At 37.3% G+C, this 27,635-nt stretch overlaps 1 protein-coding gene across 2 annotated transcripts in view; it reads right to left on the reverse strand.

The window, feature by feature from the left end:
* The window catches only part of GUCY1A2 (guanylate cyclase 1 soluble subunit alpha 2), a gene marked incomplete at both ends in the record, with an annotated part of 154,241 nt that overhangs the window by 102,659 nt on the left and 23,947 nt on the right, over nt 1-27,635 (reverse strand). For both annotated transcript variants that reach the window (XM_084293288.1, XM_084293287.1), the window contains one exon: nt 15,951-16,669. In XM_084293288.1, coding sequence (XP_084149414.1) covers nt 15,951-16,669 — 719 coding nt within the window. The remainder of the gene's footprint in view (nt 1-15,950; nt 16,670-27,635) is intronic.

Genomic DNA, 27,635 nt, shown 5'->3' on the forward strand with positions numbered 1-27,635 from the left:
TGATCCCAGTTTAAAACAAACCTCCCCCATCCATTCCTCTGGGAGAGGCTATTTTAAATCTAGATCATTTTCATGGACAAGAGCAGAGAGTTATCTTATTAGGCTCTCCTCACAGATCCACCGTAGAAGATTGGCAAATATCTTTTATTGATACATTTCTTTAGTGAATAAACATAAAAATTAAACTCATTTCTCATTCTTACTTCTGCTAAAGGGAAGATAAGTTTACTGGAAGTCCTTTATAACACACTGCTCAGCAGAATGACTTATTTCTGTTCATTTTCTCTCACTCAAATGGGAAAGCACCAGGAAGCCTTTAGGTGGATTGCTCCCTACAAATACAAATGCTTGTAGAATTACATGGGAAAAGATCTGTTAAGCTTTGAACTCCCAAGGCATTTTTTTATGAATCATACAGCACTTCTTTTAAAGCAGTAAATCTCATATGCTTTTTAATATATGCAGAGATCAGATGTTTGTTTTTTTTTGTTTTTTTTTTTTTTTTTAACTCTACAACAAATTATCAAATACTGATTATCTGTACAATTTTCAGTTTGGCGTCTGCAATACACAAACACATGAAGACACCCCAAAAATGTTAATAACATTTCAGCTTCTTAAAAAATGAAATCTGCTTTTCCTCTGCATGTAATCCTTTGCTTCCCCAGTCATGTGCAAAAGCTCTGTTTCAACAGCAACCACTAACGTTTGCTGTAATAATACACCACAGAAAGCAATTAACAGAGGGAAGCAGAAGGCTGTCTCTAATCTGGCAGGTAGCTATTTCTGCACGTGTCTGAATATCGCCCAGCCAGAAAAAGTGCCACACTGAAGTCACCTTTCAGGAAAGGACCCTAAGCAGAAAAGTACTCATGCTTAAAGAAGCCTCCTTGGCATCTGCTACTGTGAAGACTATACAAGGAGGTACAAATTTACAGTGGTGTGTCCATGAATTCAGATGACTCACTACAACAAAACATCATTTTCAGATACCACGCTGACATGACTGAAAAGCTGAGACTCCTGAGTGCGAGCATCAAGCAATGACAGTGCAGTAGCTAAAAGTGTTGTCTAGGATAGATGGTAACATATTGTGTCAGCTGCCTTCAGTTGGTACAGTGCAGGGGCACAGAGCAGCGCACATACAGAGGCAGGTATATGGAAAAGCCATCCCTGCCTGCACAAACCTGCCTGCAGAACAGCAGGTTGCCCCTTGCATCTGCAGGAGCTGTGGGGGCTGCAGGTCCCAGTCTTTCCAGGTGTTTCTGCAGGAACTCTTGGATCCACACAACTGAACTCCTTCACCTTTCCAAACAGACTGGTCACATGCATAGTCCTCCTGAGAAATGTGCCCTGCCCATGCTAACTCTTGACCCTCACCCAGGAAAAGTCTGGGAGATTATTAACTTGCAGTAGCCAAAATCATGCCAAGGAGTGTCTCACAATTAAGACTACAAACAATTGCTTCACAGAGCCTCTGGATGTTTCCTGTCAGTGCCCAGCTTGCTAGCCAACACACAGTCAATTATTATGTGGTCTGACCTCCACAGTCCAGCTGTGGACATAGAAATGTGGTTGTGGTGGACTAGATGAGAAGAGCACACAGCAAAAGAAGAGCGAAGTCAGTATCCTGGTCTGCAGAGGCTGTCATGCAGGTGAGGAGAGCACAAGAATGGGTGAGAGGGATGGTGCAGGGTCCCATCAGGGCACAGGATAGACATGCTGTTTATTTCACATGTAGCCCGATCATTTACTGATTAATAGAGTTCATTTATAACAATACTCTACAACATGTTGCTATTCTCCGTCTCAGCTCTGTCTTTGGACGGGAAGTAGTGTTAGCTATTTGCTAATACAGATGACTGATTTCCTTCAGCAATGCTCAGCTGCAACAAGGCTGGGACTGGCAGAGCTGAACAAAAGCATTTGTGTAATAATTAGAGAAAGCAACAACGCTGCTGCAAGATTTAGGCAGGCAGCAGTGGTCTTCACTCAGCTGAGATACCAAAGGCTGAGCTCTGAAATGGAGCTGTCTGATGAGAAAAAAAAAAAAAAAAAAAAAAAAAGAGTTTGTCCAGATCTACAACATCCCTTTCTCAGCCTAATCAGTCTGGAGGCAGCTAAACTTTTGTAAGGGCATTAACTTTTAACCAGCAGCTCATGCTGTGGGAGAATTTTGGATAATTTCCATGCCCCAGGGACCCTTGGGAGGTTGCCTTCCTGCTGACACTGCACAGGCTTGTTGTCCCACTGCAGGGGAAAGCTGCAGCACTGCTCAACCACAAATAGCCCTTGGCACCAGCAAGGCTCGGGCACTGGGTAGCACTAGCAGCAGTGACTTGGCTCCTTGTTCACAGCTGGTCAGGCTAGATCAGGTGAGAGGTTGAGCTAATCCACATTTTGCAGGAAACACCCTGCAGGGTATTTTGGAGTTACCTGTGCCACTATTATGTTTCTGGACAATACTTAAAACAGAAAGCTCAATATGCAGTATGAAAGATCATTAAAGTTTCACCCAGCATGACTATCCCCATATCAATACATTCTTTGAATGAACATTTAATATCAAGAGCTTTGGTCACAGAATATTTTGTAAAGGACACTTTTATGTGTGGAAACAGACCAAATGATCTGCAAGATATTGTCATTTTCATGAATTTGGACTCCTCACTCAATGTCTGCTTCCCTTGACAGATTGCAGGTTAATTCTGTGTATATTTTCAAAGAAAAACAAGCACATGCACACTAAAATTATTTTTTTAATGAGATATTAATATTTGCATTAAGGTAAGATTAACAAAAAAAAAAAAAAAAAAAAAAAAAACTACTCTGATTAAGATATCTTGGATCTGTCTCATTTTCTTAGTCATTTCTTGGTCAGATTCTCATTGACTCCATACAAATTTTTTATTCTGACCCAGTGGTTACTCAGACTGGCATCTGATGATTTCACTGTAAATCCTGCCACTGAAAAGAGACTAGGACTTGGCTGGCCTACAAATAGCAGTTTGAAGCTGAAAACATATCCAGAAATAAACATTTGAGGGGGTATCAATCATTTGCCTCATAATTTTGAAGAGCTGTACTTTGTCATAGGTAGAAAACAATGTGTTAGTCATTTCTTATTGTCAATTCATTGGTATTTTGTGGACATTCAACAAAATGAATACTACAGTCTCTACTTCCACAGTCATTATAGAAATGAATCTTAAAATGTCAATCAAATTAACACATGCAAAAAGAAAGCTTATAGGTTTGTTTAAGTCACAGTTTGTTGAGTGGTAAATGAATTTTGCATAGGAAAAGAAGTTGTGTGTTTGTTTGTTTAAAAAAAAAAAAAAAAAGAATTATTTATGATAACCTCTTAAGAAAAAAAAAAAAAAAAAAAAAAAAGCAATACGATATTAACAAAGTTAAAGCCTCCTATTTAGAAATAAAAATCTACTTCCTTGAACACGCCATATGGACAGCTTCTGTTACCAAAAGAGTACCATGCTCAAGACATTTGTAGGATCAGTCACCAAATTTATTTTCTGCAATTTAACATCAAATTAAAGACTGTATTTTGGTCTCCTTACTCAAAATAATATTTCTCCCAAAGTAATCATATTGAAACCAGGCTTATGAAAACCGGTAAGACAAATCAGGAAGTAAAAATTTACTTATCCCACACAAAGCTATCAGATGTTGGTTTAACAGTATCAGTATAATATACTTAGATCAGAATTTTAACTTAATCTATTTTATCAGTTTATCAGGAGATCCTGACCACATCTGCTGGCACTTCTCTTTGCTTTTTTGGTGTAGTGAGGTTTGTCTAAGTACTCTTAGACACCAACACGCACTAAATGATTTGTAGGGTTTACATTGTTGTGGTTGTTACAGTAGTTCCACAGAATATTCTACTTAAAACAAATTTGAATTTCCAGACAGCACAACGGGCAGGCTGGCAGGATGATCCTGCAAGTCTTGCTAGTCCGCTATGATATCCCTGTGTGTTGACCACCATCAGTGAGCCCATATATGATTATATGACACCATGGGAAAAAACAGAATCAGAGCAAATAAGTCAGCTATTTTTAAATACTGTTTATGGATTTGTCAGTGTTATTCCCATGTCCCTAGAATTCTCAGCGGAGTTCCCCATCACCCAAAATGGCTCTGAACGCCTTTCAGGACCCTCTGATGCTGCTGAACATAGCTAGGAAACCTAGCTATAGTTCTGCATTTTTGGCTGACAGAAAATATTCTCAGCTATTTTATCCCCGTATTCCCAGGAACAAATGCCAGAAACTCTATGTTCAAGACACAGAACAGAAGTTATCCAATAACTGAATCTGAAGCCTTCATGAGCAAAGAGGAAACAGACTGTATCATCAGTCTACTGAGATGAACGAGAAAAATTGATGCCCTTTTAATGATATGCTTTATGCTTCTTCCAAGTGAAAATTTAACAACACTGTACAGCACTCACATCATTGCCATAGTCAGTATTTTACAGCACATTTTTACTTTAAAATGAAAAAACAAATACTATTCATTGAAAAAAAAAAAAAAATCTTTCAATACCAAGTATCTCCTTTTATATTTGCTTTTATATTTGACAAGCACTAGTATTTTTCCCCTTAGGTTTCAGTGGAGCTGAAATAAGCACAGACTTTCCTGTTCTTTTTTTGGTAGCTCTCCTTTAATTGGTATAATAAAACTCAGGGAATAGGGGATCTCTCCATTCCTTTTGCCTGACTTTTGCCAGGTGAAATGTCCATGAAGGCAGAAAGTACTTTCAACGGGGAGTCATCCAAAAACCTGCACTGCAAATGCCTCAGAGCCACAGCAAGCACAGCCGAGAATTATCCCCAGGCGTAATCCATTCAAACATTCCCTCTGCTGGAAGCCTTTAGGCAACAAAGCAGAAAGCACTGAGGGTTTATGAAAAAAAAAAAAAAAAAAAAGAAAAAAAAAAATAAGAAGCATAAGCTCTTTTATACATAAGTAAATATATAGAGAAGGCCTGCATGGATGAACAAGGAGCTCCTGGGCAAACTCAAACAGAAAAAGGAGGCCTACAGAGTGTGGAAGCAAGGACAGAGAGCCTGGGAGGGATACAAAGACCATGAGCATGCAGGGATCAGGCTGGAAAAGCCAAAGTCCTGGTAGAATTAAATTTGGCCAGGAACATCAAGGGCAGCAAGAAAGGCTTTTCTAAGCACATTGGTGATAAAAGGAATACTAGAAATTTTGCAGTCCCACTCTGGAAGGAAACAGGAGACCTGGTCACCTGGGATATGGAGAAAAAGGAAGACTTGGAGAACTACAGGCCAGTCATCCTCACTCCTGTGCCCAGCAAAATCATGGAGCAGATCCTTGTGGAAACTATGCTAAGGCACATGGAAAATAAGTAGGTGACTGGTGACAGCAAACATGGCTTCACTAAGGGCAGATCATACCTGACAGATCTGGTGGTCTTCTGCAATGGGGTTACAGCATTGGTGGATAGGGGAAGAGCAAATGACATCGTCTACCTGGATTTGTGCAAAGCATTTGTCAATGTCCCCCATGATATCCTTGTCTCTAAATTGCAAAGACATGGATTTGATAGATGGACCCACGGGTGGGTAAGGAATTGTCTGGATGGTCACACTCAAAAAGTGACTGACATATTGGCCCTTCAACAGACAATATTATAGGTCTCTGAAGTTATCACCACTTGAATTCTTCGCCCCGTAAAATACCTGCTTAAGGAATGGATTTATTAATAGATTCCTTGCAGATTTGTGATCATTCTTCAAATTCTCTCAAACAGCAAAAGCCAAACATTTTTATGCTCTAAGCTTTTATTTTATGAATTTTCAGGAGTAGTTATCTCTGTAACCTGTCAACATATGCCATCTTTTTTAAATACTTTGATAATTATATCTGTGCTGTCTTAAGGAGGATCCACTAGAGCTATATTTTAATCAGAATGGACATTTTAAAGCTACCAGTTCAACATTTGAGGAAAGTACTAGACTGAAATACTAAGACATGATCAGATTCTACCAACTCCAGTCACGAATACAATCTACTAAAACCACTGGCATATTCATAAGAAAATACTGTGGGAAAAATATAGCAATTACTTGCTAAAATCTTTTTTTATGAAGATCAAAGTATATCCTTACAAGAGTCCATTACAAGCACAACGTCTCTAGACCTATGACTAAGGCAAAAAGGATTCAATCCTTAAATTTTCAAAGAATAATAAAGGTGATGCAAAAAAAAGAAAATGACATGTATATTCTTGTTAGAGCTGCACAGATCCTGTTTTGCTAGTGATCCCACAGCTGAGAATATTTACTAAAAAGCTGCTGTACATCATGAACAAGCAGATCAATTCCAGCTCTTAGAAAGAGTGACAAGTATAAAATAAGTTATCCTCACAAGGGAGATAGGAACTGTATTGGTCAAAGTGTTCAACATAATGTTTAAAAGCTTCTTCACCTAAGATTGAATTTTAAAATGCTTACCTCTGCTCAAGGTCTGAAAGTAACGAATGTTTTTTATTTGCTTGTACTCACAAAGAGGAACAAGTTCATTCTGTTTTGAAACAATGCAGGGGGAAAAATATGTCTTAGGAATATCTCACATCCCTGTCCTAGGTCTGTGGAAAAAGGACGTTTGATTTTCTTTTCAGATATTCATTCTCAATCCTCGCTTATGAAAGCCAAAAGTTAATTTCAGAAACAAATAAAATACATATTATTTTATAGGTTAACTGATTTCAGTTTCTTTAACCAAAATGACACTGATTTTTTATCAGATATTTCTGGCTGAAGAGAAGGTGAATAAGCATGCTTATAAAAAGCAGACTAAAAAAAAAATATTGAGACACTACAAAAAAAAAATGAGTAAACCTCAAGACAGGATTCTGGATTATTTTATTCTTTTTTTGCCTATAACAGCCTAGCACAGTCAGGAAAACCTCAACACATCCTTGTGTTCCCTCTAAGCAGTAATTTTGTGGTTTATATAACTCCTACATCTAGTACATTGGTTACTGAGATAACTTCTGTCTTTTTTGTCTTACCACATCCTAGAAACCCACATGTGATGCATGGACATTCCCACAGCAGCAAATCCACAGGCATCCTCGCACTGGTCTCCCTGGCTGGGCTGCACATTTGAATGATGACTCCATCCTCAGCAGTGTAAAGGGCTTACCCTTCCTGAGAGAGTACTCGTGGCTCCTCAACATGCTTTTTCATCACTGCAAAGGGTGTGCTAAAATGCTGATTAGAACTGCTGGCAGGGACTGCTTGCCTGGCAACAAGTGATCTTCTGTTATTGAGACCACCAGCCATTGCCCTTATAAGACTGAGGAGAATAGAGCAAGGTAAATATCACACATTTCTGGTAATACTGAAAGGCAACATACATGACCCAGTCAAATTCATTCATATCACACCACCTTCTACTCTGCATCCACTATGGTTACCATCGCTGCTCAAAGATAAGAGCAACACTGCATCTAAGTATTAGCAAATCAGCACCTGCCTTCTGCAGATCACATCTGCAAGTCTTGACTTGCAAATCACTATTGTCTTACTCTTTTATACAACTGCTAATTGTACTTAGTAGGGCAACATGCAAACTAACCTAGGTGTTACATCGTGGTAGCATTCCTTTCAACCTTACCACCTCAAAATGTATGATATCTCATTCAATTACATTCCCAGAATGGAAAATGAATCAAAAAGAGGTGCAAATCACATGCAAAGAAATTTGCTGCCAGATATCTAATCTGCTTGGATCCATGACCTGGCAAAAGAGCCACGAGGTTCCTGTTCTGTGGGGAGTCCCAACACTTCAGACCTTTGCTTCATTGGAAGTAAAGCATGCTCAAGATGCATGAACAGTGAGCATGAGAAAATTAATATATTTAGAATCACTTTGTGCTGTCTACTACAACACAAACTCTGAAGACTAAATATTTAGAATAACAGAACATCCGAGTTGGAAGGGACCCACAAGGACTATCAAGTCTAACTCAATGGACTCAACGAACTCAAATGACCATCAAGTCATCTATTTGTAAAATAAGATGTGAGGATCCAAGCCAAATGGTGCAAAACAGGTCCAAAACTATTAAGCCACACTGAAAATCAAATAGGAAGGGAATCGCATTGTCCTAATTTGAGATGACATCAAGCTTTCCCCTTTCTTTTAAAGGCCACTTCAGCCTTTGCAAAGAGACTTGGAAAAGGAGCCTCTGCTTGAGTACACACATTGTCCAGTTACAACTGGCAGGACAGAATGGAGGAACGTAAGGAGTGATTGAACATCTTTAATTCAACTATGCCAAGGAAAATTGCTTTTTTTGACATCTCACCTATCCAGATTAGAGGACTATGATGCCATGAAAAACACAGTCACTCTTGAACTCATGAGAAAATGAGAGAAAGGATAAAAATACATTGTAAATCACCAGTAATTCAGTTTAGTCACCAGAAGAAACGGGTAGAAAAAATGCATTCCTGAAAATCAAATGAAGTTGTGCCTGAGTATTTTGATTATATAATGTAAAAATTAATGAAATGCTTTTTTTGTTTCAGTTATGACAGTGTGTAATTTAGAAACCTATTCAAAAACTTTCTATCAATTAGAGAAAGATGGTCATTTTCAAATAAAAGTAGTTTTCTTATCATGAAAAAATAATGCAAATCATAAGACAGGAGAGTTCACTATGGAGTCAAATTGGTTTAATAGCCTCTTGACTCCAAGAAATAATTTCCAAACAGCTTCTTTAGTTTTCATCTAATGGAAAGGAGAAGGGAGAATTTTATCTTTAGTTAGTTATACTTCTACAGTCCTATCACTGAAAACATTTTAAAAATGACATTTTCATTGGCTTGTCTTCAAGAAGAAATATTAAAAACTCTGGGCCACTTTCACATTGTTATTAAAGTTCTCCAATGCAGAGCCACTAGTGAGATAAGAAAGTCATGTCATCTATTGTTTCTCATAACCCATAATGGTCCCTAGTAGCTGTCAAGACAGCCAATCCAATTCATCTTGGAAACCATCAAAGTCTAAACACATTTTGACAAGTAAACGGGTGGGATATTAGCCTCAGAAGACAGTGAAGATACAATTTGATTCTGAGAGCTCCAGGAGTCTACAAAGCAATGAGAGCTAAGTGTCAAAGGCTGACTGACTGTGAAGAAATCTGCTCTGTGAAAAATTAGAATTTCTAGATCATAAGTGACAGATGTCCCTCTTGCTAGAATGATTTTCAGGCTACTTCATTTGAATTTCATTAGGAGAGAAGGAAAAACACTGTTATAGAGCAAAAGCAAAACAGTTCAAGACTGGGGGAGCAGGGATGGTGTTTAAATTAGCCTCCCAATGACAGGACTGATCATTTCATCCACTTGGTCCAGAATATAAATAAACAGTAGCAGATAAAGAATAGAAACATTAGAAAAAAGGGGGACAAAGTACTTCCTGATTTTTAAAAGTGTTATTTTTTACACACATTTTCTAATGGTCAACAAACACAAAAGGAAAGTGCTGTGTTGAAGCAATAGGCAAGTAGACTTATAGCACACAGTGTCCCCACTGACCTAGATGAAGGCGGCTAGTGCCAGCAACCAGAGAGGTCTCATCCTCATACAGTTTCTGGTAAATCAAATCTCACTCCCACAGGATGCTATGGGAGCCAACAGTATAAACTTCCCGTGGTTCAAACAGGGCTAAACAAAATTATCGAGGAGTAGTCCTGCAGAAGCACCACCATCTGGATGCCACTGCAGTAGGGTGTGCTTTCATCCCTGGGGAGCTAAAAGCTGGAAGAGTGTATTAAAGAAAAGAACACTGCAAGCTTGAATTTTTTCGTATTTTTTTTCATTAAGCATCGTCCAACAGTCACTCTGAGAGTCAGGTTGCTGGACTGGATGGACTTTTGTTCTGATCACACGTAGCAAATATATAGAGCTAAGTGACTGAAAGGAAATATGTGACCTAAAGACAGCAATTCCTCAAACTTTGGAAGGACTAGAACTACTCCATAGTTAAACAGGACAATGGAAATGAATGGGAGAAATTGAGAAATTCCCACTGACCTCTACTGAATCAGCCTAAATTTTAAAATTAACAGTTTTTTGTTAATTAACATTTTAAAAATTCTGGCCATTTACTGCATGTCTATCTATGCATTTTAGAATCTAACTTTCTGGATATATATATATATATATATTTGCTATCTTGGCTCTGGACTGATTTATTTTTATCTATTTATGAATTTATTTAAATCAGTACACTGGGACAAATTCCTCCTGGTGCAGTCTAGCTCATCTACCACAACCATCTCCTCCCCACTAACAACAGGTGAGGTGCTTGCTTGGACAGCCTGTGTGATGGGTAGAGCTATAAAAAGCTGATACTTCCATTTTGCTGGACATTTTATCATTACAGAGTTGGTGTTTCTTGAAAATCTGAATAATACGTGGTATGTGGAACTTCTTGTGATACAAAATTTTCAGAGGATGTTTTTTGTCGAAAACAATGTTTCATATTTTTTAAATGTTATTGTGTTATAATTTATAATGAAAAAATACATGTCTTAATAAAAAGTCTAAAATAGTTGTCTAAAATAATTTAAGTCTAAAATAATTAAACAAAATATTCTAACACACACACACACACACAAAAAAAAAAAAAGTTAATTTCCAGAACAATATTTTTCCGAATTCCTGGGGAAGTTGTCATTTTAGTAAAATGGCATATTCAAATAGAAAACATTCTGCCAGAAAAATTCTGGCCACTTTATGTAACACAGCTTTATAAGGCAGCTTTATTCTTAATAGTTCTCTGAAATAAAGAGTATGCAGGCCTAACAGTAAGTCAAAGGCCAATGAGTAAACTTATACAAAAGATGGAAAAAGGCTGTTAGTCTGATATGTGGGTGCAGACACCCCCTGTGCTTTGCATGAGCATCTCTAAGTGCTGCCCCAGCCAGATGCCTAGCAGGCAGGACCCAAGGAGGGCTGGGCAGAAAGGTGGCAAAAAATCAAAAATGCATTTTGAATTGTTACAGTAAATGTTTGCTCCCGGAAAGAGAGATGTAGAATGAGTTTCCTTAGAGAGGTGAAACTGCAATATTTATGATCTTGTTGTTTAGGGACAATAACATGGAAAATGTCACTGCATGCAAGTGAAGCTCTCCAGTTTAAAGCAAAAAGATAGTAAGTAAAAATAAGTGTGAAGTGTGAAATTTAACAGAATGTTAATATAAGTAGAGCAACAGGGCCCTAATACTCCTTTTGGCACCTGGGAAGTACCATATCATAAATACCAAATATTAATAAGAATTTTGTTTCATGAGAAAAATGGAAACTTCAGATGCCAATCACATAAGTTCTTATACATCTAAAGAGTTGTATGTATACAAGGAAATCCAATCTAAAGACAGTCACAAGTGCTCATACAGCAAATTTTGAGCAAAATAAGATCTAGAAGAAAAACAAAGCATTAATGTGAGTAACCTGAGCACTAGAGACAACAAAATGGAAGGAGAGAAGAAGGGAGGAAGGAAGTAAACCATCACATTCTGTCTTATTCTGTATTAATTGGTATGATTCAGTTCTTATTCTGTTATTCTCCACATACTTACAAGGGTGTTTGCAAACCTACAATAAATTCAGGTAAAGTCAGTGAGACTGCTGACCTAATAAATTTATACAATTGCTTACTATTTTACAGGATAAACATTTTCACTATTCACATGTCCTTTAAATGTGTCCATTGTATAATGGAGACTGAATTATCAGCCAAGAAACATCAAAATATTAGAATTATTGCTCAGAAGTATGGACTGCGTTGAAAACTGGGATTAAAGCTATAGTGTCCACACTGTTTCAGATGGGTAGTTCATTTTTCTGTTTGGTCCGATTCAGCTGGTGACACATAAAATTAATAAAACTTTGCTGATATATTGATGCATTTTAATATCTCTGTGAAATCCTGAGTAGAATTTAGACACTGCTTTAAAAATTCTGATCTCATAATGTTAGAATACAGTGAACAATGAAACAAAACATCAGTAACAGGAAAAAAAAAAATCTCTTAATGGAGCACTTACCAAATATAACGTTTGTTGTGAAAATTCAGACAAACACTGTTGGATGCTTTAAAAGACTAGAAACACTTTTTTGCCATGAGTAACATTGCATCTACGCAAGTGAAACAATACAATTAATCAAATACCCTGAGGAGCTAAACCCACCACTCATGCATAATTCTGCAAGTTGTTTTTTAAGAATTTTTTGTTTGTAAGCTGGAAGAAGTATGCATTTTCTCCAGAATCAGCTGCTAGAAGACAGCAAAGAAAATAGTAGTGATTGGTCGGAAATTTAATAAAATATGTTTCTAAAAAAAACCTATTTTTTTAGTGAACTAATGTTGATAACAAGATGTATAGGTAAATTTTGAATACAACAAAGAGATGCAGGAGTCATTGTTCTAAGCCAGAAAACATTTGCAATCTTTACTTTGTCCCCTTTATTCATAATTTATAAATCACTGCTTACAAAACCCTCTAGGAATCAGTTGAAATCCAAGCTTGCTGTTGCAAGTTCTTGAAATCCAGTTCTTGCTGTTGCTTTCTTTTGACTATCTTAGGCTGTGCTTTGGCAAAGGTGCATTTGCAACTCAGCAGCAAATTCAACCCATTGCCCCAAAGCTCACAAGCCATAGCTTAGAGGTTTAGCAATCCAAGCCATTTATTTCAGTGGTTCAAACCTCGAGGGTTGTAACAGATGACCTCCCTTCCAACCTAACCATTGTGTGATTCTGTGTAATAGCAGTGAACCAAACTACCATTTGTATACAAGAGACAAGTACTAAGCATCCTGAAAGTCAGGACAGGTGTGTTTTTTTAATTTGTCTTCCAGGTGCTGAGTTAAGGAAAGATCACGATCTGTGACTTAGTTTCATCTGAACACAGAGCTGGAGTCAGAACTAAATGAAAACTATTTTGTTATTCTGTCTTTCTCACTACAAGGCTTAAAAAAATAATCTAAATTATGTACTGAAATGAAGATAAAAGTGCTTTGAAGAGAGGCTGAAAGGTCTTGTGTTCATCACAAAGCCTTTTGAAACATTTTTTTTTCTTCTTGAGGGACTACTGACATATCTGAGCAGCTTAAAAACTGGAGCAGTCATCTGAGCTGCACCGCTTCAACTGATATTTAAAGTAACCAAGTCTGAGAACTGTTGAGGTCAGAGGAGAGTCAGAACTTTCTAAAAAAGATAAATAGCTGTAAGTGGGATGCAACTCCAGTAAGAACTGAATAAATGTGTGACAGAAAAATAGGGAAATATGTAAACCAGTCACTGCCAATTTTTATGGTGACCCGGCTTACAGCACTGGCCTACTGGTCCAACACTCAGCTTCCAAACAAGTACTGAAAAGTTCTAATATGAGCTTCTTGAGTGCCCTGAGCTCTGGGAAAACGGCACAGTATGAAGTTTCCAAAGCTCAGTCTATTTTATTTTATTTTTTTTTAACCCAAGAGAAAATTAAGGACTTGAGCATGAGGTATTGCCATGTCATTCCACTCAAAATCTATGAAAGCAAGGCAATTATAACCATTTTGAATCTGTGCAACCTCTCATTCTGGGGGAAAAAGAAATAGAAAAAAAAAAAGTATCTAGCAAAATACATCACATACTGAACTTTGTTTAATTGCATAACTACTCCCAGAAACGTTTAGAAAATACTTATAAAATGAGTGACCCAGAAGAGAATATCTCTAAACTGATGTTCTCAAATTAATTCCCATGCCTGCAGCCCAACATTTACCCCATGTCCCCTGCACCTTGCTATCAACATATTCTCTTTTATTTACACCTTAATTTTCAAAACACAATTTTTCTCATAACTACTGGCAGAAAAAGGAATTATTTTACTGATATTGCCTTTTTATTGTCTCTACACATAACGTTAAGATGGGGAGTGTCACTTTCCTGAGTGGCACTGCTGAATCAATGCATGACTCGCCAGTAAATACACATGGTACAAAACAAGGAAATAATGCAATCACAGAATCACAGAATCGTCTAGGTTGGAAGAGACCTCCAAGATCACCTAGTCCAACCTCTGATCTAATACTAACCAGTCCTCCACTAAACCATATCACTAAGCTCTACATCTAAACGTCAAGGATGTGCAAGGATGCACTCAAGTCAGCACAGCTCAATGGTACAGAAGCTTTTGAAATCTGAGTTGCTTCCTAAGCCAGCTGCTACAACCCACCTCCAGCAAGCTCCACTTCCTGCCACCTCTCCTGGGAGCAAGCCACAGGTGTACAAAACCTGTCCAGCTAAGAAAGTGAGTTTGTTTGTTTGATTGTTAACTTGCAATTAGAAAAACTATGAGTTAGCACAGACATGCACCCTGTCCTTCTCCTTCCTCTTCAGAGGGATCTACAGCAGATTCTGGGAGAGCAGAAGGTTGACAAAGAGCTGGGACTCTGCCTCTGGGCAGGAGAAGACAGCTGAGAGGGATGGCTCAGGGAAGGAAGGAGCATGGCGCAAGCTTCTTTCAAAAGAGGCTACCATGCCAAAAGGTAGCTCAGAACTAACACTTCTGCACTTTTCAAATAATGTTTCCTTTTTGTAATTACAAGTTAGGGTGATTTTGAGGACAGATTCTGAAAAATAAACTCCTCTTGGTTTTAAGCAGGTTGAATCACATCAGTTCACACAAAATGAGAAGCACTGGTTTGCTTTGCTTGAGGGAACATGTTTTCAGGGAAAAATGCAGCAGAAACTTGTTTATTGGTGCCAAAAGCAGTGCCAAAGAGAAGATGGAAAAAAAAATACTGCTGATCAAAGTGCTCTGTTTTGAAGAGAGACCAGAAGTCAACATGCAGTTATCACAGGAGCCATTCTGACTCTGTCCCAGTATAGGTTGCAAAACAAAAGTGGAATTTCTCTAGCCATATCCACATCTTCTGAATCGCCTATGTGCCACCTGTAGGCAGAACTTAAGTGTCTCAGTGTCCGGTGTGATTAAAATTGACTATTCTTTGGCACTTACTCTTTAAAACCTTGAAAGTCAATAATTTTTTCACTTGGGCAGCAATATTTCCAAGGCACCCAAGCATCAGCTTTCAATGTAAGAACAAAGTAGAAGTACTTTGGTGGTAAAGATGGAATCTAGCTCAGCACCAAAAAGTTTTCCCATAATTCAATGATATATATAATGATAGAAGGCAAACACCATCCAAGTCTTTGTGGAGGTTTGATCTAGAAGACCTCATCTAACTCAGCTGGGATGCACTGAACTCAACATAAAGCCCACTAGTTAAGTAACTCTCTTCTAAAGCATTGAGGGAAGAGGCAGAGTAGAAGTACAAATACTTATTTAAATGACTGGAAAGCATTAAAAGTGGCATAAGTGATACTTGGTACCATTTATAGCTCTGGTTCCCTTGAGAGCAGGGTGAGAGATACGAAGAAACACAGAAGAAAGCAGCATTTCCAAACAGGGAAGCAGGATATAATAAAGTAGCAGTGTGAACCCTGCAGCTAGAGTCTTTCAGAAAACATAGTGAAAGCTATTCCCCAGCAAATGGCTTAATAACTATTATTGTTATCATAATATAGCTTGAGTAGATTAGATATGGGCATTTTGTAAAATTCCTCACCCTTTTGATTTAAACAGTACCATGCAAGTCCACAAAACGGAGTTTTCTGAATGGCAATGTCATGATTTGATACAACTTCATAGGCAAAGCTTATAAATAATTTAGGAAAATACTCACTCTGCTGGGGAATACCACTTAGCCCTGTTTGGAAAGCATAAGTGAGCTTTCCAGAGTACACAGTACTTGAGCTGCTTCTCTCTGAACAAATAACTGCTCCTTTTGCACACATATACACACGGCCTTCCAAATTAACGTTCTTACCTTGTCTTTACTTTCAGAGCCAGAATCCTCAAGTTTGGTTCGAATGACAAAGGGAGTAGATAATCTCAGGAGGACTCGTTCAAATGTGGCACTGATCTTAGGAGAAACTATGTCAAAGCAGTCCTGGAATTTCAGAGTTTTATGAGTGTCACATCTGAGCTGCTTCCTTAGACCTTCTCCAAGCTGAAGAACAAGCATGTTTGGATCAAACATCAGGTGAAAGGGGAATGCTCTGCAGAAGGTGCTGATACTAATCCTCAGGTCTAAGGGGGACTGGGAAGTTCCTGGTGGAAATGCTTTTGTGATGTTTGCATTTTCATGTTCTTTGATAAGGAAAGTCAAACAGCTGCAATTACCTGGGTTCGTCCCCTCTGAACACAGCTTATCATTAGTGACCTGTTCTACTTCTACTTCCAAGCGGTAAATCTTCTTTGCTGCTGCCTTTATCATTCCCATCATTGCAAATCCCACAATTTGATGTGGGTGGAAGTAATGAAGCATGAGATTGCCATCGGGGAGCTCTTTGCATAGGAAAGAAGGGGATTCCAGGGTGGCCTGTCTTCCAAATGAAGTTCTAATGTGCTCCAGCAAAGCATCAAAGCCATTGAAGAAGTCTTGAAGGGTCCCACCTACTGCTCGAAGAACTCTTTCATTCTCATCAAAGCAGACGTTGAAGAATTCTTCCCCAAATTTTTCTTGCATTTCCTCAAACTTCAAACCTATAGGAAAATGAGATACTCATGTCAACAGCATAATACTGCTACCATGTCACATCTTCCTTTTGCTGTCTTTTTGTGCAGTATTTTTCCAAGTCATTAAAAATGGCTTTCCTGCTGGATATTTACCTACTCTGTTTTCTGTGGTGGCTAGGAATAAGCCTTGGGTGCCTGAAACACACTGCTTCATTCTAGCAGCCATTTTTGCCTGCTATTTTAATTCCTCGTGGTTTCAGCTCCCTGTCCCTGCCAGCTATATGTGAGGTTTATACTTTTCCCTGTCTCCTCTTCCCTGATGAAAACCAGAATGTACTACGATTTCTCTAATTTTTTCATGTCACAACCAGTCTATTGTCTGAATGTACCCAACCAAGGGTGTATAGCTGCCATTGCTAACTTAGATGTGGATGAGGCTTCTACTTTTACAGCCTCTTTCTTCACTGCCTCTGAAAGAGATCTAGCTCTTACCAGCTTGAAAAATAAGCTGCTGGGACTCAGGCCTTTGGTTTTCAATAAAAAGTGCAAAGGCCTTTGGCTTTCAATAAGTAGCATAAAGCTGTACAATTCATTCACACTTTAGTAGCTGTTTTTTGTTGGTTTTGTTGTTGTTTTCTCAGACAAAATACTTTTCTCATTATAGGTACTTGGAGCTGGCAGAAGATACAAAGGAATAATTACTTCTTTTTTGTTGCCTAAAAATGAGAGCAAACCCTTTCTATTTTAGGCACCTACATTCATCCACCTTCCAAAAAATCCCTGTCCCTTGGATCTTTCTAAATTGCTATTAGATGGGATAGACCTGTGATAGTTCTAAATGTCACTTCAAGTCTCCACCAGAGAAATTCAAAAGGTTTTGATTTACAGTGGTGATAAGGCTGGTGTTGTACAAGGAGGGGGGGAAATATCTGTAATTGAATTCTCTGGATCTAAATGTGCATCAAATGCTACTCCAGTTTTTTATTTACATTTTGAAAGATAAACTAGGGAAAAAAAAAAGAAAAAAGAAAAAAAAAAAAAAAAGGTAGTTATTAAACATTTTCCTCAGTCTTATTTTAGAAAGGATATGCTCTGTTAAGTCTCATCTGATATAATCTCTATATCAAATAGCAGAGTTACAAAATTCATCAGGTATGTTTGTGTTGTGCTAAGCTGTGATAGAAGAAAAAGAAGTATGAATCAACTGCATGTGAATTACAAATATTCAACTAGAGATAAATAACACAGTTCCTCCAGAGTATTGAAATCTATTTTTCAATGTAGTGAACAAGTCAAACACCTTAAAATCAATCCTGAATTTTAACGGAAATGAAGAGCAATTATTTATTTCCTAAGGGCACAGTAGGACCTTTATTTTAATATGTATTCCGCATGCTTTATAACATCGATAAGATCCCAGTGGATTGCCAAACTTATCACTTTTTAGATTGCTTGTAGACTTTGCGATTTGGAAGAACAGTGTAATGAGTGACTTTCATGCCCAAGAGGTATAACAGGGGGATAGAAGAAGTCATTCATCTGTTGTTTGCAGACAATAACCTTTGATCATCTCAAGGCAGTGTCTGAACTGCCTATACACATAGGCATAGTTATAACGACCAATATTTGCAAGGGATTTGAGTGTTTCATAGCTTTGCAAACAATCTGCAATGACAGTTTTGTTTGGACCTTCAACATGATTGATAGCAGACTAAAATTCATAAAATTACATATATAAATAGGACAACATGACAGCATGACAAAGCATATTTTATAAAAGAAGTAATAGCAATAATTTGGGAAAGTTCATCTGAATGCCATTACTCATAATCAAATTTGGTCACTAAACTAAGTTATTACAATAATATTCCCAGGATCTTTTATGACCACAGATGGTCAAAGCTGCAGCTAAGCCAAAAGAAAGTACCTCTGGTACACAATGCCCCCCTAATATCCTGACTCAGAGGACAGCGTGCCAACTTCTGACTCATTATCACTACGTCTACATAACAGTATTGTAACATCTTCCTTAAAAATGCTCACTATAACTCAAAAGTTAAATTAAATTCTAACCCATACCAATAACATTGTCATCACTGAATATTAATAACAAGGAATAAAGAAATTATCATGTGCATACATATACACAAACACATATACATACTGTTAAATCTTACTGTTCTATAGAGTGAACTGAATAGCTTTAGAAGTATGTGTGTAAAAGTGAGCAGTCACAAGACTTTAGCAGGGGCACCCAAGGCTGTAAGATTACAGAGGCCTTGAAAGTATGGGAACATACCTATGCAACATGTCAGATCAATAGTGTAGGTGGAGCTGTCTTTCAAGTATAACATTACAATAAAATCGTAACTTGCCCTGGCACCACTGACTGAAAATAGGGTATGCAGAACTGATCACTTGATACCCTGCAGTTCACTGCTATGCATGTAAACCTTGTCTTACTATCATTGAAGGGAGTTGTATCTTAGTATTTAGCCTAAGATTTTGCTGATTGTCTTAGATTGGTCTTATCATCTGCCCTGGAGGACTGGCTATTCAATCTGGATGTAACATACTGATTCCAAGCAACATGAATTATCCTATGTCAATGACCTGGCTCGAGGACGTGCCACTACTTTTAAAAACATTTTAGCTCTGAATTCAGTTACACACAGTACCAGCAGAAAATTAGATTAGCTCAGAATAGAAAAATGGATATGCCCAAGCCAGACGAAACTGCTGGTCTGTCTTAGCCAGGAATTTTATCTCTAATAATAGACACTATGAAACACTGAGCAGATTAAACAAAGTCAAACCACCTTCTAAAACAAAAAAGTATAACCTACCTATTGGGGAAGTTTCTTCCTAAGCCTCTCCAATTGGAGGTAAAATTTTGCCTGAAGCATGATGATTTTTTAAAAATCAAAACCTTTATTTAAATTCCTACTATACAAGAAAATACAATTTTTTTTTTCCTGTGTTTGCTCTTGGTCTTGTACTTGTATGAAGTTGCACTAAATACTTTATCTGTATTTTCAGTGAAGCAATCCTGACTCTCCAATTGGAACAAATGATGAATAGAAGCACAGACACACCTTACATAAAACATTAACTCTAGATATCTTTCATCATAACTTTTTATTTTGTACAATAAAAATGATCCCAATTTTTTGAATATCTTCTGTGTAGTTTTCCCCTCACCCTTTTCTCTGTAGTGACTGTATAGGTTTAGCTACAAGAAACGACAGAAATGATAATCAGTACACCAGGCTGCTATGTAGCTGCTCAAAAATATTGTCCAGCAGTGCCTGGTATCAGATGCTACAGGGAAAAAAAAAAAAAAAAAAAAAAAAATGGTGAAACCTGCTGAAAGATCATGAACAAACATATTTTTGAGAAAGCTTCTCCCTTACTGTTACGGTAAATATTTGTCTTAGTGAAAAGGAGGGAGCTACGAGGTCAAGAGATAATTTTATATGTTATAGAAGATCCCACTTTTTAAGAAAAATCCACTGAATTAATTGTCTCTACAGTGCATGCTTTACTACGTTTGGAGACTTCCATAAGCTAATTGTGATCTTTAAAAATTAAATCATTAAAACATGAATCATACATTCATATGATTTCCAATTTCAACATATTCAGTATTTCCTGTTTTTTCTTTTATTTTAAGAAAAGACAAATAAAATTTTCAAAATAATCTTATTTATAACCTTCAAGTTATCCATCTGCATAAAAAGTCTAATCTTTTTACCCTTCTCACATGATATTTTTTCTGTGCATCTTCATTTTGTTTTCCTTTAAAGTTTGCAGGTGAGTAATTCACATTGAAGATGGCCCTGAAAATGTGAGTCAACTTTCCATTTATCAAAATGGAAAGTATTTTTCACTGTGATTTACTATCCCTTTCTGAAAAGCTAGTATTTTCATTCTTTCTTTTTCAATCTGGCATTCTAATTAAATATACATATATTCAGCTATCCAGAAAAAAATATTTTTATGTTTGAGATTTGTGTGTGTGCCCAGCACTTCCAATTACAGAGGCTACTGCACTTCTATACTTCTTTGTGGGTGGCCCCCATCAACACAGATAGGGCTTCCTAACCGGCGCAAGCCTGCAATCATTAAGTAAGAAAAAAAAATGTTTTTGTTTCAAAGTATCTTTTATTTTCACCAAGACTCTTAACTAAACAGTAGTGACACAAGATAAACCAAAATTCATCCCAATACTCTCTTCTGTTACCCAACTGAAGCCATTTGATCTTATATTGAGCTTCTGCTATTTACCAGCCTTCTGCTGGTATACTCAATGAAATTTAAGAATTCTTCAGTCTAATTTACTTTCCCCTTTGAAAGTGATCTACTGTGTTCCTACCACTTAAACCACTTCTACAAGAGGACAAATCATATTCTGAACTTTAATACTTTTTTTTTCCATAACAGTTTCATTTTTGTTGCTTTCTCTTAAAATGCCATTTTTTACTCTAGTGTGTGGTGGAGAGAAATTAGATATACACTTTTTAGAAGGAAATTAAAAGGCAAAGCAACTTTAGAATGAAGGCACTATTAAAACTATTTTTAGACCCATGATAAAAGTTCTAAAAGTCTGTTGTTAGCCTTTGAAAATGTGTCTCAAAGATGGTTTTATCAGATGATCTTTAAGGTCCCTTCCAATCCAAACCATTTTATGATTCTATGGCTCTATAAAACTTAGAGAAAAGATCTTATAGTTGTGAGCCAGATCAAAAATGACCAAAGTCTTTAAGCATAGGATCAAAGCAGAAATTAAGTATTCCTCTGAACTGGAGCAAAAATAGATGACTTCATCCCAGAGTACCATGCTAGTAAAAGGTCCTTCTTCATTTTCTTTTCAGTAGTTCCTGTAAATTGTGAACTCACAACAAGGAACTAATGCCAAGGAACTAATGTAGTATATCTAAGCAATTTGTAAATTACTGTCTGGAGAAATTAGATAGAAATCTGTTCTCATAAAGGAAACCACAAATCATAGTCTCTTCAGAAACAAATAGAAGATGAATGATGTGATAAAAACATCAAAGTAATCAATTCCATTGCATCCCACACAGAAGCAGTTACAAGCCATCCAACTATTCCTTAAGGTAAATCATGAACACAATAGTTGTGAAGTGGACAGCATCTGAAAGCTTTGGCATAGAAAAATACCCTTTTTCTGGGATACACGTTAAGAACATATAGAAGTCAAATATTAAGGGGATAGAGCAATTCAAAGTGCAAGTCCAGAACTCATACTGTGAACAAAAGCAGAATCTGCCACCTTCAATTATAGGGGGAAAAAAAAAAAAAAAAAAAAAAAAAAAAAAAACACTCTTTAATGTTTTTGGATTAGCAGATTTTGGGCATGATTGTGATCTTTTCTTTAAACAGTCTTTTGGACAGAAAGCCAGGTGGCAGTTTAGGATTCCAAGGCATAATTTAAAGACGGTAGGGAAAGCAACATTTATTTTCTCAATAAAAAAAAAGGCTTTGATGTGTACAGGCTAATGCTGAAGGTACGTTAGATGGATCATTTGGCTTGTAAGTGAGCCTAGTACCAGTATGTAATTACTGTAGAAAGGGCTTTGATCTTACTTGATTATTGTGATGAATTTGTATCATTCTAGGAAGCCAGACAGTATTTTTCATACTACCATTTTAGTGCTTTTATATAAACACAATAGCATCATCTTATGCCTTTACATACGCTTTTGACACAACTGTGAAATTTGTAATACACTTCTCTTACAAAACTATACAGAGCTCACATATCTTACATTTCATAAAATAAAAATGAGAATTATTGAGAAAAAATATTCTTCACACTTATAATACTTGCTTAATCCAATTTTTAAAGAGGCATTTTCTTTCTTTGCTAAAGTCAGGTTCTTCTCTAATAAATTATGCTTAGAAATATCGTTATAATTACCACCTCTCGGTGACATCCCAGTCACCTGTTCTCAGCCTATGCCTAAAAGATTCTTCTCCAAACTACTGACACAAGAAGCTCAACTAAGCTAAAAAGAACAGGCAATGATGTGTTTTTTCCCACCATCCAGCACTTTCGGCACCAGCCAATTCTGCAAGCAAAAGCAAGCTGTCTGAAGCAAGACAATCATCATTTGATACCCCCATCTCGAACTGGAAACTTCACTGCTTCTATTTGCACACAGTATATCTAAAGAAAATTGCAGTCGGTATGTTGATGATTCCTAAAGTAAGGCAGAACCATTTTGTTTCATGTTAACTCTAGAGATCAAATAGCAATAAAAAAAAAGGAGTTTTAAATTTGCTTTTGCATTAAATATATATGTCATTGAAACCACATAGGGAGCAGAACTTCATTTCTTGGAAAGAATAAAATTGCCATGAAATCTGAAAACATTTCCTGTGAAATGCAAAATTATCTTTCATAGTTATTCACATATATAAAGGGATAAATTCAGCTGATTAAATATATAAATCCAGTGCTGCTTGAGACTTCATAAGGCATCCAAGACATCTACAAAAGGACTGATAGATAGTTACATCTGCTAGGATATAGGACTTAAATAAGACCTACACACTTTTGAGGGCTTGACAGAGGCCACACTAGGTACACCACAGCAGCTAAAATAACGGCAAACTCCTACAGTTAGTCAATGAGTCACACCCAAAATGACCTACTTTATAAATAGACTTCTACAAGATGTTAATGTACATCATATCTTGAAACTGCTCACTAGTAGTTCATCTGCTTTGTAACAATATCTAGTTCTGGTTTGACAGTGGGAAGTATAAGGCCATTTGATATAAATATTTGTTCTTTCCTAATTTAGATATATTCATCTTAGTTTTAAAATCACATAAATTATGTGATTTTTGTTTAGACTACTTTTCTACTGACAATGTAGACATCTGCTAAATAATAGGAGCCCTGTGTGTATAGCTTAGACCCCCCCAAGGATGGAGTTCCAAGTATTATTAAAATCCATTAGTGTTGCCAGTCCTCTGGGCCATGTAATGGTTCCTTTTACACCATTTGTAAACCAACCACTTTAATTATAAATAAGGCTGTTTATCCTAAATTAGTTGCATTCTAATGACTATCTGCACTTCTTAGCTGAAAGGAAATGGAAAGTGATACTAATTTATGTACCTTAAATATATAAGCATTTACAGTTTTCAGGCACCTGCTGAGCAGTCAGTGTGCCAAACCTTTCTCCATCTTGCAATCCCAGACAGAAGCACAGACTGAGAGAAGAACTCATGGAGGGCAGGCCTGCAGAGAAGAACAGGGGGGTTCTGGTGGACGAAATGCTCGACATGAGCCAGCAGTGTGTGCTTACAGCCCAGGCCAATTGCATGCTGGGCTGCATCAACAGAGGGGTGACAGCAGGTGCAGGGAGGGGACTGTGCCCCTCTGCTCTGCCCTTGTGAGGACCCACTTGGAGTGCTGCAGCCAGGTTTGGGGCCTCCAGCACAAGAAAGATGTGGGGCTGTTGGAGTGTGTCCAGAGGAGGGCTACAAATATGATCAGAGCACTGGAGCACCTCTCCTGTAAAGAAAGTCTGAGAGAGATGGGGATGTTCAGCCTAGAGAAGAGAAGGTTCCGAGAAGACCTTGTTGCAGCCTTTCATTACTTCAAGGGTTCTTATAAAAAAGATGGAGAGCAACTCTTTGCTTGGGCAGACTATGACAGGAATGGTTTAAAACTAAAAGAAGGAAGATATAGGTTAGGCATAAGGAGGAAATTCTTCACTCAGAGGGTGGTGAGGCCCTGGAACAGGTTACAGAGAAACTGTGGATGCCCCATGCCTAGAAGTGTTCGAGGCCACGTTGGAAGGGGCTTTGGGCAATCTGGTCTAGTGGGAGATATCCCTACCAATGTCAGGGAGGTTGGAATGAAATAGTTTTTAAGGTCCCTTCCAACCCAAACAATTCTGTGATTCTATAATCCTTTCCAGTTACATAATCTGGTCTAATCTCACTGTAGGCTGAAATCTGCCCTTGCATCTCCTCTTCAATGTATTTCTTTTCTCCTCAGATGTATCATTTCTCAGCAATTATGAACCATTATTATTAAATAGTTACCAGAAAGATCTAAATGTATTTCTTTGTAACAAGAAAATATGGGTAAAAGCTGAAACTTTCTTAGTTTCAGATACAAAGATCTTCAATTTTGACAAATTGAACAAAAGAACAAAAGACTTTTATAGAATGATGTCCTTTGCACTAAGGAACAGACCTGCCAGATGTATTTAGGGATGAAGTGATTCACTCATTATAAAGTTGCCTACAGCACTTATCTTCTTTGGTGGTGACATGCAAATTTCACCCAGAGCAAGAGCTCTCTAAACCCCTGCACCAACAACAGATTCCACCTCTTCATCAGTGTCTTTGGGCTGAATGATTGATTTATCTCCCTGACGGGACAGGGCTCTGGGGTGGGATTTCACATACATCTCTGGGACATCTGTGAATCCTTGTCTCCATGGCATGTCATCCTCCAAATGGAAAATGCCCAAAAAGATATTCACTTAGAAATGAAAGAGGAACCAAGTACTCACACCATTCTCAGAAGTAAAATCAAGAGGATGAGCATTATTATTAACCTATAAGTTAAAAATGTCTAACAGGAACTTTTTAAGGAAATTTTTAAGGAAAATTTGGTTATTGCTCTAAGATTTTAGAAGCTAAATTTTTATAATAGATGAAAAATAATTGTTTTGCATAAATTAATATATTGAATAAAAGAAAATGAAGACCTGTTTTTCTGTATCTTAACCAATTGATAGGTGCAATTATTTCTCCAGGCCTCCTTACTGAAACAACTATCTGATATGAGTGCATTTTTAACTTCAGACTGTGTGCCCAAGGTGGTGCAAAAGTGTTAATTATGCAGTATATATAGCACAGTGCTGCAGTACATACAATGTAGATACTCTATTCTAATACGCAAATAGACTTTCAAGACATTTCTTCCGTGTCATTAAGGACAAGACTTTGCACAAAATAGCAATTTTTTATAGATATTTATGCACTAAGGTTACTTTCAATTAGCCTTAATATCAAAATTATGACAGATTATACAGTTGCTGCAAAGAGACTCTAAAGGAAATACCGGTGGCATTTAAAGGAAAACAGGTAAGTCCCTTCATGAAACTCACTTTTGCTTTGTGAAGGCTTGAAATAAGAGTGTAGCTCATGTCCACAAAGACTGAGTTAATTGTGTGCAGTGTTTGCAAAGAGTGTTTCAGGGATGTGAGGTGAAGGCTGATGTATCTAGTTTGTGCAATTGGTATGTTCAAAAATATTGTGATATACCAGAACTACAAAACAGGGATGAAAAATGAAAAAAATAGGCATTTTTCTCTTGCTTCACAAAGCTCTGTAGTACATACCTGCTTAGAGTATCTGTCCAACAGATAAGTAGAAGACAGGTCAGGAAGGATTTATATCACAGCATAAATTCCCTACATAAATTCTTAAGTAGGAATTATACATACTAGCTACTAAAAACATTTTCATCCTTATTTTCCTGTATCCAAAGTTTCAATCTGCACCTCCATGGAAATCCTCTGCTGTACTCTGAATAGCTGCAATAAGTCCAAATGCATGCTGCTCACTTGAAATAAAATTATTTTAAATTACGGGGATAAAAGCAGTCCCAAACAAGATTTGACCATCATTGCTCAAAATGCTGAATATACAAATGGTTTGAAAACATCTTTGCTTTGAGAATGTTAAAATCTAACCAGCACTGACATATAGCTTAAAGGATTAAAAAGAAATTGTTATCTCCGCTATACAGATGGGAAATTGAGGCACAGAAAGAATAAAAACTTGCCTAAGGTCAAACAAGAAATCTCCTTGGATACACTCTTTCTCTCTAACGTACCTCAGTGTAAATTTATAGTCACTTAATATAGAAATGTAGTAGTCATTCAGATAATATACTTCATCATAGGAATCTTTTTCTTATCATTATTTCTGAAGTAAGTTCAGGCTAACGGCACAAATCTGCTTGGAACAGAGTATAGCTAGCCTGCTAAAGGCATTATCTGAGTCAACAGGATAAAACATATCAGCATTTAGTCTTTGCAATATTTTATTTCAAACTATAAACTTTATCATGCTAGCCTTTAGAGACTAGGATTTCTCTTCTCTTTTTGCCTAGCTTCCAATATATTGATATTTGTTTTTCCTTTGGATGATATGCTTATGGAGGACACTGAAAAAATTACACATGCACCAATTAATTAAAGCAGAGCTTGTCATAAAGCTGTCTGGACTATTTTGAAAAGGATACAGAATTAAATATTCCAGCCACAGAAGCTGTCACCACAAAGGAAAACTGTGTCATTGATCTGATATCAAACATGGTTTACAGTATTTAAGCATGATGGACTTGGCTCCCTTAATTACAGTGGATTAAAGCAGGAAGACTTCTATTGATGTCTGTAGACTTGTAGCAGGAATAACTTACTAAGGAGACAAGAATCAGGCACATCCACTGCAGGAAGATAGTGTCACACTTTAGTGACGACTTGACAGGAGAAAAATTCCAGTATTCATGCATGATAAACCACATGTATCACGCTGAGTATACAGCATGCAGTCAGTACGGTGCTGTGAGCAGTGTAAGCACCAGGACCATGGTGCGAAGCATCTGCTCCCAGTCTTCCAGGCTTACTAATGACTTCAGCCTTCACTGTCTTCTGATGAATAAGGAATGCTAAATGACTATTTTAGAGGCAGTTAGAGGGTCAGGAGAGGTGATTCATGTTGACATTATCTAAGGCAAGAGATCATGAGGTTGCTTCCAAGCACCTTTAAGAAAACACTTCCTTGCAGCCCTAGACAGCAAATCCCTGTTACCACTCATATAAATAAATCAAAAGCCAGATTTGGTTCAACAGATTCACTAGCCGCTGTCACAGTCAGATTCATTCCTGTCTCCAATCCCAGGAATGTCAGTTGCTCCAATTTCACATCT

The sequence above is a fragment of the Netta rufina genome, assembly GCF_964035555.1.
Source record: "Netta rufina genome assembly, chromosome: 1".
In the NCBI taxonomy this organism is placed as follows: Eukaryota; Metazoa; Chordata; class Aves; order Anseriformes; family Anatidae; genus Netta; species Netta rufina.